Genomic DNA, 12,540 nt, shown 5'->3' on the forward strand with positions numbered 1-12,540 from the left:
AAAGCACCTTTGTCACCCCCACCCAAAACCCCTGTAGTGCCGGACATGACCAGAACATGTGGGTGTGATTCGCTGGGCTTCTCGAGCAACTCGCACACCTATCCTCTACTCCAAAAAATTTACTGAGCCGTGCTCCAGTCATATGCGCCCTGTGTAACACCTTAAATTGTATCAGGCTTAGCCTGGCACACGAGGACGATGAGTTTACCCTACTTAGGGCATCAGCCCACAGCCCCTCCTCAATCTCCTCCCCCAGCTCTTCTTCCCATTTCCCTTTCAGCTCATCTACCATAATCTCCCCCTCGTCCCTCATTTCCCTATATATGTCTGATACCTTACCGTCCCCCACCCATGTCTTTGAGATCACTCTGTCCTGCACCTCCTGCGTCGGGAGCTGCGGGAATTCCCTCACCTGTTGCCTCGCAAAAGCCCTCAGTTGCATGTACCGGAATGCATTCCCTTGGGGCAACCCATATTTTTCGGTCAGCGCTCCCAGACTTGCAAACGTCCCATCTACAAACAGATCTCTCAATTGTGTTACTCCTGCTCTTTGCCATGTTCCAAATCCCCCATCCATTCTCCCCGGAGCAAACCTATGGTTATTTCTTATCGGGGACCACACCGAGGCTCCCGTCTTTCCCCTATGCCGTCTCCACTGCCCCCAAATTTTCAGAGTAGCCACCACCACCGGGCTTGTGGTGTATTTCTTTGGTGAGAACGGCAACGGCGCCGTCACCATAGCTTGTAGGCTAGTTGTTGCAATATTTTCTGAGTTATCTTTGAAGTAAGGGGTGTTAAGAGATCCAATGTTTATTTAAGATGTTAAGTTGAGTTCATGGAATAAACAGTGTTTAGTGTTTAAAAACCCACGTGTCGCAGAGATACATTAGCTTGGTTGACTTCAGCTCCAGCACCTTGCTTTCTTCCTGCAGCTCTCTGGACACACACAGCACACAAACTGTGTTTTCCAACTGCAAAACTAAACTGCAAAATGGCTGACCTGAGCTCAGCCCCACCCACTCTCTGACATCACTGTTTTCTTAAAGGTACATTGCTTAAACATCCATGTCTTAAAGGTACCCTCACATGACAGGTTACTGAGTTGGCTGATCAGCTATGATGATAACGAATGGTGGAGCAGGCTCGAATGTCCTCCTACTCCTATTTATCTATGATTCTATGCAAAAATTGGGCATGTAGTTAATAGTGAGAAAGAAAACTACAAACTAGAGGGAGATATCAATGGATGGTCAGATCAGCAGAAAAGCTGCAAATGGAATCCAATCCAGAAAGTGTGAGGTGATGCCTTAAGGCAAGGGAATACAATATGAAAAGAGACTGAGAAATGCAGAGCAAAGGACATACCTTGGATTGCATGTTCACATAGACCCCTGCAGGTCGGTACAGGGTTGGTGTAGAAATAAACCTAGTAACTGTAAACCAGTCAGTTTAATTTTGGTGGGAAAGCTTTTAAAAATAATAATCCAGGACAAATCTTGTTTAATTAACTTGATTGAGATTTTTGGTGATGTAACAGAGATTTGATAAGGGTATTGCAGTTGTTGTAGAGTACCTGGACTTCCAACAGGTGTTTGATAAAATGACAGATTATCAGGTTTGTCAGCAAAGTTAAAGTCCAAGGAACGAAAGGAAGGCAGCATAGATACAAAGTTGATTGAGTGACACGAAACACAGTAGCGGTGAAGTTTTTTGGTCTTGAGCATGTGTATCGTGGGGTTTCCCAGAGTTGAGATTAGCATCACTGCTTTTCTTAACCTATGTTAATGGGCTGGACTTGGATGCGCTGGGCACAATTTCAAAATTTGCAGATGGCACAAAAACAAAGTTTCATGAACTGGGAGGAGGATAGAATCAATAAAACACAGACAGGCTGGTGGAATGAGTAGATACATGGCAGGTGAAATCTAATGCAGAGAAGTAGAAGGCAACGTGAGCAGACATCATATAGGGAACAATTCTGATGGGGAGTCATAGAATCACACAGCATGGAAAGGCCCTTAGGCCCATCGTGATTGTGCCACTCAAAAACAACCACCCAAGCATTCTAATCCCATTTCCCAGCACTTGTTCCATTGCTTTATATGCCCTGGGATCGCAAGTGCACATCTAAATACTTCTTAAATGTTATGAGGTTCTGCCTCCACCATCTTTCTCAGGCAGTGAATTCCAAACTCCTACCACCCTCTTGGTAAAAACGTTTTCCTCACATCCCTTCTAAAACCCCTGCCCTTTACCTTAAATCTATGCTCCACCAAGGGGAAAGGTTTGTTCCTGTCTGTCTATGCCCCTCCCAATTTTATACATCTCAATCATGTCCCCCCTCAGTCTCTGCACCAAAGTAAACAATCCAACTCTATCCAATCTCTCTTCAGAACTAACTCACCAGCCCAGGCAACATCCTGGTAAATCTCCTGTGCACGATTTCCAGTGCTGTCACATCCCTCCTATAATGTGGATTGCAGAACTGCACACAATACTCTAGCTGTGGCCTAACCAACATTTTATGCAACATAACCTCCCTGCTTTTAAACTCTATGGCTCAGCTAAAAAGCAAGTATACAAAAGCCTTCTTAACTATTGTATCCACCTGCTCTGGTACCTTGGTCTACATGCATATCATGATCTCTCTGATCCTCGGTGCTTCCCAGGTTATCATGTATTCCCTTGCCTTTTTTGCCCTGCCTCGGTGCCGGATTGAATTCCATTTGCCACTGATCATATCTGACCAGCTTGTCTATATTCTCCTGTAATTAAAGGCTATCCTCCTCACTATTTACCGCTCCACCAATTTCCATATCATCTGCAAACTTGCTGATCAACCCTCCTACATTCATATCTAAATCATTTATAGAAACCACAAACATTCATCACAGTGCACAAATTGTTGAAGGTGGTTGGACAGGTTGAGAAAGCCTTTTATAAGGCAGATCAGATACTTCATTTTATAAATAAAGGCAGGGGTTGAGGGTGATGCAAAGGTTAAGGAAGTAATTGTGAATCTTTATAGAACACTAGTTTGGCCTGACTTAGCTGGCCTCCAACTTTAGGAAGGTCGTGAAGTGTTGAAAAGATGTAAGCGAATGGTTACAGGGATGAAAAATGCAGTTATGTGGGTAGAATGAAGAAGCGACTCAAAGAAGAGGTTTGAGAGGAGAAAACTGATGAAAACCATGTGGAGGGGTCTGGACAGAGTAAATAAGGAGAAATTGTTCCCACTGGCAGAATGAAGAACCCGAGGACACTAACGTAAGGTGAATAACAAAGAACGATGGGCAACATGGGGGGGGGGGGGACATTTTTAAGCAGCAAGTAGTTAGGATTTGGAGTTCACTGCCTAAGTGTGGTGGAGACAGGTTCAATGGAGGCTTTCAAAAGAGAACAATAATTATCTGAAGAGAAACGATTTTCAGGGGTGAGAAACGACAGTGGAGTGGGAAGAGCTGCATTGTTCTTGCAGTGAGCCAGCAGAGCCGTGAAGGGCCGAAGTCTTCTGTGCCATAAAAGATTCTGGAGTTCAGGACTACAGCCCCCACAATGCCGAGCGCCAGGCCACCCCGCGCATGCACAACGGTCTACAGAAGGCCCTGTTGCCAAGTGTTCCTCCAACGGTATTTTAATCAGAATTCCCCGCCTTTCCGCTGAATTACAGTGTTCTCGTCTTTCGCGTGAAATTTAACTGGCGAAGCTCTGGGAATCCTGGACATCTCCATGGTAAGAAGCCGCTCAGATCCATTGCCGTACCCTTGTGTTAACTTAAGCTTTCTACAAACTGAGGTGTTTCCGGCCATCAGTGGAGATGATTTTAACTGTAGCCGAGGAAGGGATGAACACAAAGAGCAGCCACTCGCTTTCAGTTGTTTAACCAGTCAAACAGGTTAGCGCAGGCGTGATTTTCGGGCTGGAGTGGGGGCGTGGCCTGGGTGGATGCCGGGCCTGAGGTGGGGGCTCGGGGCTCAGGGCGGGGCCTAGAAAGGGGGGGGGTGAGGGCGGGGTCTGGAGTGGGGTGGGCGGGACGGGCTGAGGGCGGAGTCTGGGGTGGGCGTGACGGTCTGAGGGAGGGGCCAGGAGTGGGGGCGTGGCGGATTAAGGGCGGGGAACGTTGGGCACAGTATTGAGATCAGGGGCGGGGCTCGGATGTGAGGCACGTCCTGGGGGCGGGTCTCGTGTGAGGGGCGTGGCTGGGGTCACGGTAGAGCGGGTGCTCCGGAAGTGTTGATGTTGCCATGCCACCATGACACTGGGAGAGGTGAGGGAGATTTATTCACTCTGGCTCATAGAATTTACAGTGCAGAAGGAGGCCATTCAGCTAATCGAGTCTGTACCGGCCATTGGAACCTTGGCTCAGGGTGGGAGTGAGCCTTTGTCATCGAATGATGCAGAAGTTCTGCCTGGTAGCATTGTAATGCCAGAGACAGAATAACTGGAATCTATATAGCGCCTGCAACATCCTCAGGAACCCCCTTGCAGCTAATGTTTGTTGTTGTCAAATGTGGGACAGGAAGATCCCACACTCTTCCATTGATAAAGACCAGCTAATCTGATTTTAGAGGTGTTGATTGTGGAATGAAGATTGGCCTGGACACAGGGGCAGGTTCTCCTGATTATCTTCGAAATAGAGGCAATGGGATCTTTTATGCCCACCTGGGAAAGCAGATGGGGCCTCAGTTTAATGTTTCATCAAAATTGTCTCCTAACTGTCTCCTTCTGCGCTGTAAAATTCTAAAGATGCACTTCTGACAAATTAATTGTTAGTCCCAGTTGCTGCTTTTGAGGTTTTGCTAAGCGGTTCATTGGTTGCTGCGTTTATCCATAGGCAATACTAACTGCTCTTCAAAAGATCATTGTCTGAACCTAATATGCGTTCTTGTGTAGTTGCTTTGATACCGTGCTTATAATATTGAAACATCGCAGAGAACTTCAAACATTAAATAATTTCCGTAATACAGTGTTATAAAGACAAACTCAGCAGCCAATAGGTAGCAGGAGTGTCCCATTGCAGCGAGATAGATTTGATTGTATGTTACTATCAGCATGCCAAGTAAGGGGGAAAAATGTCACTCAATCACTCTGAGGCTGAGTTCCCTGCAATGCAATTTCCTTGTCACATTTCAGAAGATTGAGGTACCATTGCTGCATGAGAAGCTAGGGTAAGGGATCGTAAGCACATGAGAAATGTAATATATCTAGCATCCACATTGTTACATTCTTTTTTTTTAACTCATTATTTTAAAAAACAATTACATGTGGAATAAAGTTATTTAACGTTGGGTCCACTATAGAGCCTTGCAATTTATAACGACAGTATTTCCAAAATAACCCAATGTTTGCCAAGTAGATCCTGTTTTATACTGATTAAGATTGTACCTTATTGAGTCCTTTTCCTTTCAGTCTTCTCCTATGAAGCGAAGAGTGATGGATCCCCCATAACCTAATGCAGCAGAAAACATAAACTTCTGGTCATGATTGATCCATGTTTCTGAACCAATGTATAAGCAGGGCTGTTGTTTGCGCAACTGAAAGTGATTAGAGATGGTAAGTGAGGAATTGTTTCCTATGTCGATTATTCAATCAGAGTTGAAACAAAGACAGCACTATGATAGTCCCTTCGTAGACATGCCTGGCTCATTACTTTCAGATTTTTTTGGCACTTATTTATAGTTCTGAGATATATGTTCTTCAGGTGTATACCACCAGGTCATAGAACATTACAGGCTCTTCGGTCCTCGATGTTGCGCTGACCTGTGAAACCACTCTAAAGTCCATCTACACTATTCCCTTATCGTCCATGTGACTATCCAATGACCATTTGAATGCCCTTAGTGTTGGCGAGTCCACTACTGTTACAGGCAGGGCATTCCACGCCCTTACTACTCTCTGAGTAAATAACCTACCTCTGACATCTGTCTTATATATATCTCCCCTCAATTTAAAGCTATGTCCCCTCGTGCTAGACATCACCATCCGAGGAAAAAGGCTCTCATTGTCCACCCTATCTAATCCTCTGATCATCTTGTATGCCTCAATTAAGTCACCTCTTAACCTTCTCTCTAATGAAAACAGCCTCGAGTCCCTCAGCCTTTCCTCATAAGATCTTCCCTCCATACCAGGCAACATTCTGGTAAATCTCCTCTGCACCCTTTCCAATACTTCCACATCCTTCCTATAATGCGGCGACCAGATTTGCACGCAATACTCCAAATGCGGCTGCACCAGAGTTTTGTACAGTTGCAACATGACCTCATGGCTCCGAAACGCAATCCCTCTACCAATAAAAGCTAACACACCGTACGCCTTCTTAATAACCCTCTCAACCTGGGTGGCAATTTTCAGGGATCTATGTACATGGACACCGAGATCTCTCTGCTCATTCACACTGCCAAGAATCTTACCATTAGCCCAGTACTCAGTCTTCCTGTTATTCCTTCCAAAATGAATCCCCTCACACTTTTCTGCATTAAACTCCATTTGCCACCTCTCAGCCCAGCGCTGCAGCTTACCTATGTCCCTCTGTAATTTGTAACAACCTTCCGCACTGTCCACAACTCCACCGACTTTAGTGTCATCTGCAAATTTACTCACCCATCCTTCTACGCCCTCCTCCACGTCATTTATAAAAATGACAAACCGCAGTGGCCCCAAAACAGATCCTTGTGGTACACCACTAGTAACTGGACTCCAGTCTGAACATTTCCCATCAACCACCACCCTTTGTCTTCTTCCAGCCAGCCAATTTCTGATCCAAACTGCTAAATCACCCTGAATCCCATGCCTCCGTATTTTCTGCAGTAGCCTACCGTGGGGAACCTTATCAAACGCTTTACTGAAATGCATATGCACCACATCAACTGCTTTACCCTCATCCACCTGTTTGGTCACCTTCTCAAAAGAACTCAATAAGGTTTGTGAGGCACGACCTACCCTTCACAAAACCGTGTTGACTATCTCTAATCAAATTATTCCTTTCCAGATGATTATACATCCTATCTCTCATAAATCTTTCCAAGACTTTGCCCACAACAGAAGTAAGGCTCACTGGCCATAGTTACCGGGGTTGTCTCTACTCCCCTTACTGAACAAGGGGACAACATTTGCTATCCTCCAGTCTTCTGGCACTATTCCTGTAGACAAAGATGACTTAAAGATCAAAGCCCAAGGCTCAGCAATCTCCTCCCTGGTTTCCCAGAGAATCCTAGGAAAAATCCCATCCGGCCCAGGGGACTTATCCATTTTCACACTTTCCAGAATTGCTAACACCTCCTCCTTATGAACCTCAAGCCCTTCTAGTCTAGTAGCCCAAATCTCAGTATTCTCCTCGACAACATTGTCTTTTTCCTGTGTGAACACTGACGAGAAATATTCATTCAGCACCTCTCCTATCTCCTTGGGCTCCATGCACAACTTCCCACTACTGTCCTTGACTGGCCCTACTCTTACCCTAGTCATTCTTTTATTCCTGACATATCTATAGAAAGCTTTAGGGTTATCCTTGATCCTACCTGCCAAAGACTTCTCATGTCTCCTCCTGTCTCTTCTTAGCTCTCTCTTTAGGTCCTTCCTAGCTAACTTGTAACTCTTGAGCTCCCTAACCGAACCTTCATGTCTCATCTTTACAGAAGCCTCCTTCTTCTTCTTGACAAGTGTTTCGACTGCTTTAGTAAACCACGGTTCCCTCGCTCGACCACTTCCTTCCTGCCTGACAGGTACATACTTATCAAGGACACGCAGTAGCTGTTCCTTGAACAAGCTCCACATTTCCATTGTGCCCATCCCCTGCAGTTTTCCTCTCCATCCATCGCATAATAATTGCCTTTCCCCCAGATATAACTCTTGCCTTGCGGTATATACCTATCCCTTTCCATCACTAAAGTAAACGTAATCGAATTGTGGTCACTATCACCAAAGTGCTCACCTACCTCCAAATGTAACACCTGGCCTGGTTCACCCAGTACCAAATCCAATATGGCCTCACCTCTCGTTGGCCTATCTACATACTGTGTCAGGAAACCCTCCACACATTGGACAAAAACGGACCCATATAAAGTACTCGAACTATAACGTTTCCAGTCAATATTTGGAAAGTTAAAGTCCCCCATAACAACTACCCTTTTGCTTTCGCTCCTATCCCGAATCATCTTTGCAATCCTTTCCTCTACATCTCTGCAATTTTTCGGAGGCCTATAGAAAGCCCCTAACAGGGTGACCTCTCCTTTTTACTGTTTCTAACCTCAGCCCATACTACCTCAGTCGACGAGTCCTCATCAAATGTCCTTTCTGCCACCGTAATACTGTCCTTGACTAACAATGCCACCTCTCCCCCTCTTTTACCACCTTCCCTGAGCTTACTGAAATATCTAAACCCCGGCACCTGCAACAACCATTCCTGTCCCTGCTCTATCCATGTCTCCGAAATGGCCACAGCATCGAAGTCCCAGGTACCAACCCATCCGCAAGTTCACCCACCTTATTCCGGATGCTCCTGGCATTGAAGAAGACACACTTTAAACCACCTTCCTGCCTGCCGGTACACTCCTGCAACTTTGAAACCTTACTCATGACCTCACTACTCTCAACCTCCTGTATACTGGAGCTACAATTCAGATACCCAATCCCCTGCTGAACTAGGTCAGGTATAGCATGGCTTATATACAGAGTAACAGCAGATCAGGAATAGCACAGGTTATATACTGATAATAGTCTGATCAGGTATAGCACGGTATCCACAGGTTCCCTATTATCTACCTTACTGGGTACATAGAACAGTACAGCACAGAACAGGCCCTTCGGCCCTCGATGTTGTTCCGAGCATTGTCCGGAACCAAGATCAAGCTATCCCACTCCCTGTCATTCTGGTGTGCTCCATGTGCCTCTCCAATAACCGCTTGAAAGTTCCTAAAGTGTCCGACTCCACTATCACAGCAGGCAGTCCATTCCACACCCCAAACCACTCTCTGAGTAAAGAACCTACCTCGGACATCCCTCCTATATCTCCCACCCTGAATCTTATAGTTATGCCCCCTTGTAACAGCTACTACATCCACCCAAGGAAATAGTCTCTGAACGTCCACTCATCCCCCTCATTATCTTATAAACCTCTATTAAGTCGCCTCTCATCCTCCTCCACTCCAAAGAGAAAAGCCCTAGCTCCCTTAGCCTCTCCTCATAAGACCTATCCTGCAAACCAGGCAGCATCCTGGTAAATCTCCTTTGCACCCTTTCCAATGCTTCACATCCTTCCTACAATGAGGTGACCAGAACTGCACACAATACTCCAAATGTGGTCTCACGAGGGTCATGTATAGTTGCAGCATAACCCCGCGGCTCTTAAACTCAAGCCCCCTGTTAATAAACGCTAACACGCTATAAGCCATCTTCACGGCTCTATCCTTTTGAGTGGTAACCTTCAGAGATCTGTGGACATGAACCCTAAGCTCTCTCTTCCTCCACATTCCTCAGAACCCTGCCGTTGACCCTGTAATCCTCATTCAAAATTTTTCTACCAAAATGAATCTCCTCGCACTAATCAGGGTTAAACTCCATCTGCCATTTTCCAGCCCAGCTCTGTATCCTATCAATGTCTCTTTGCAGCCTACAACAGCCCCCCACCTCATCCACTACTCCACCAATCTTGGTGTGATCAGCAGATTTACTGACCCACCCTTCAGCCCCCTCCTCCAAGTCATTGATAAAAATCACAAATGGCAGAGGACCCAGCACTGATCCCTGTGGTACACCGCTGGTAACTGGTCTCCAGTCTGAAAATTTTCCATCCACCACCACCCTCTGTCTTCTATGATAGCCAGTTACTTACCCAATTGGCCAAATTTCCCTCTATCCCACACCTCCTTACTTTCTTGAGCCGACCATGGGGAACCTTATCAAACGCCTTACTAAAATCCATGTATACGACATCAACTGCTCTACCTTCATCTACACACTTAGTTACCTCCTCAAAGAATTCCATCAAATTTGTGAGGTAAGACTTACCCTTCGTAAATCCGTGTTGACTATCCCGGATTAAGCTGCATCTTTCCAAATGGTCATAAATCCTATCCTTCAGGACCTTTTCCATTATCTTACCGACCACCGAAGTAAGACTAACTGGCTATAATTACCAGGGTCATTCCTATTCCCTTTCTTGAACAGAGGAACAACATTCGCCACTCTCCAATACTTATCCTCAAAGTATTCGCGAAAGTTTCTCAAGCATGACTTACCCTTCATAAAACCATGCTGACAATCAATGGGGGGGTTGTGCTTTGTCTTTCCAAATGTTCAGTCATCTCCTCCTTAATGATTGATTCCAGCAACATCCCCACCACAGAGGTCAAGCTAACCCGTCGATAGTTTCCTACATTTTGCCTCTGTCCCTTTTTGAATAGGGGCGTCACATTAATGTGTTTCCAATCCACCGGGACATTTCCAGAATCCATGGAATTTTGAAATATCATTAAAAAAAAAAAAAATTTAGAGTACCCAATTCATTTTTCCAATTAAGGGCAATTTAGCGTGGCCATTCCACCTACCCTGCACATCTTTGGGTTGTGAGGGCGAAACCCACGTAAACATGGGATTATATGCAAACTCTACAACGACAGTGACCCAGAGCCGGGATCGATCCTGGGACCTTGGCGCCGTGCGGCTGCAGTGCTACCCACTGCGCCACCATGCCACCCATTTTGAAATATCATAACCAATGCATCCGCTATCTCTGCTCCCACCTTCTTCAATACCCTAGGGTGCAGGCCATCAGGTCCCAGAGACTTATCTGCCTTTAATCCCATTAGTTTATTCAATACCTTCTCCCAGTGATGGTTATTGCACTAAGTTCCTCTCCATTAACTACAGTTTCTGGACATTTTTTATTATCCTCTACTGTGAAGACAGAGGCAAAATATTGGTCAGTGCCTCCGCCATCTCCGTGTTCCCCATTATTACCTCACCGGTATCGTTCTGTAAAGCGCCAACATTTATTTTAGCTATTCTCTTCCTCTTTATAGACTGAAAGAAGCTTTTGGTATCCGTGTGTATATTTTCTGCCAATTTCCTTTCATAGTTCATCTTGGCTCTTTTGATTTTATTTCTAGTAGCCTTTTACTAAACTTTGAAGTTCTCCCAATCCTCCAGCCTTCCACTAGATTTTGCAGTATGGCCTTTACTTTTGATTTATGTCCTCTTTGACTTCCTTATTTAGCCATGGAATGTTTTTCTTCCTCTCAGGAATATATTTTAAATGAATGGTATTTTTCTTTTTAATAAACATTTTATTGAGGTATTTCTTTGGCATTGTAACAGCAACAAAATAAACAATGTACATAACAAGGAAAATATTAACATAGTGCAAATACCACCTCCTTCTCCCACAGGTCCCACCATTACTTAACCCCCTAATCTACGCTAGCCTAAACCCCCCCCCCCCCCTTTCTGCTGACGATTAATTCTCCACGAAGAAGTCGTCGAATGGTTGCTACCTCCGGCGAACCCTAACAGAGACCCTCTCATGGCAAACTTTTTAAAAATAAATTTAGAGTACCCAATTAATCACCCAATCCACCTAGCCTGCACATTGTTAGGTTGTGGGGGCGAAACCCACGCAGGCACGGGGAGAATGTGCAAACTCCACACGTGCAGTGACCCAGGGCCGGGATTCGAACCTGGGACCTCGGCGCCGTGAGGCAGCAGGGCTAACCCACTGCGCCACCATGGCAAACTTAATTTTCTCCAGGCAGGTGAAGCCAGCCACGTCCGATAGCCAGGTCTCCGATTTCGGGGGCTTCGGGTCCCTCCATGCTGGTAATATCTGCCTCCGGGCTACCAGGGAAGCAAAGGCCAGAACATCGGCCTCTTCCTCCTCCTGGATTCCCGGATCCTGCGACACCCCGAAAATCGCCACCTCTGGACTCATTGCCACCTTCATATTTAATACCTTGGACATGACGTCGGCAAACCCCTGCCAGAATCCCCTCAGCTTTGGACATGCCCAGAACATGTGGACATGGTTCGCTGCCTCCCCCCGCACACTTCGCACACCTATCCTCCACCCCAAAGAATCTGCTCATCCGGGCCACTCTCATGTAACAACCTTAAATTGGATCAGGCTGAGCCTGGCACATGTTGCGGTCGCGTTGACCCTACCCAGCGCGTCTGCCCAAAGGCCCTCCCCTATCTCTCCCCCAGCTCCTCCTCCCACTTTTGTTTCAGCTCCTCGGTCTGCCTCTCCTCTGATCCCATAAGCTCTTTATATATGTCCGAGACGCTCCCCTCTCCTATCTTGAATCCCCCTTAGCGGCAGGAGTGGGAAGGTTGGTACCTGCCTCCGCATAAAGTCCCGCACCTGCAGATATCGAAATTCATTTCCCCCCGCCAATGCAAACTTCTACTCCAGCGCCCACATACTCGGGAAGCTTCCTTCGATAAACAAGTCCCCCATCCTCTCGATCCCTGCTCTCTGCCAAATTCGGACGACCCCGTCCATCCTCCCTAGGGCAAACCGGTGATTATTGCAGATTGGGGACCACACCG

At 46.1% G+C, this 12,540-nt stretch overlaps 2 protein-coding genes across 2 annotated transcripts in view; both read left to right on the forward strand.

Moving 5' to 3' along the window:
* The window catches only part of fads6 (fatty acid desaturase 6), a 1,169,976-nt gene that overhangs the window by 626,410 nt on the left and 531,026 nt on the right, over window positions 1–12,540 (forward strand). The window lies entirely within an intron of this gene.
* Window positions 5,025–12,540, forward strand: part of LOC140395756 (fas-binding factor 1 homolog) — a 245,221-nt gene continuing 237,705 nt past the window's right edge. The window contains exons 1-2 of the mRNA XM_072483912.1: window positions 5,025–5,168; window positions 5,410–5,553. Coding sequence (XP_072340013.1) covers window positions 5,551–5,553 — 3 coding nt within the window. The 5' untranslated portion in view covers window positions 5,025–5,168; window positions 5,410–5,550. The remainder of the gene's footprint in view (window positions 5,169–5,409; window positions 5,554–12,540) is intronic.

Source organism: Scyliorhinus torazame, chromosome 18 (genome assembly GCF_047496885.1).
Source record: "Scyliorhinus torazame isolate Kashiwa2021f chromosome 18, sScyTor2.1, whole genome shotgun sequence".
NCBI classification, from domain to species: domain Eukaryota; kingdom Metazoa; phylum Chordata; class Chondrichthyes; order Carcharhiniformes; family Scyliorhinidae; genus Scyliorhinus; species Scyliorhinus torazame.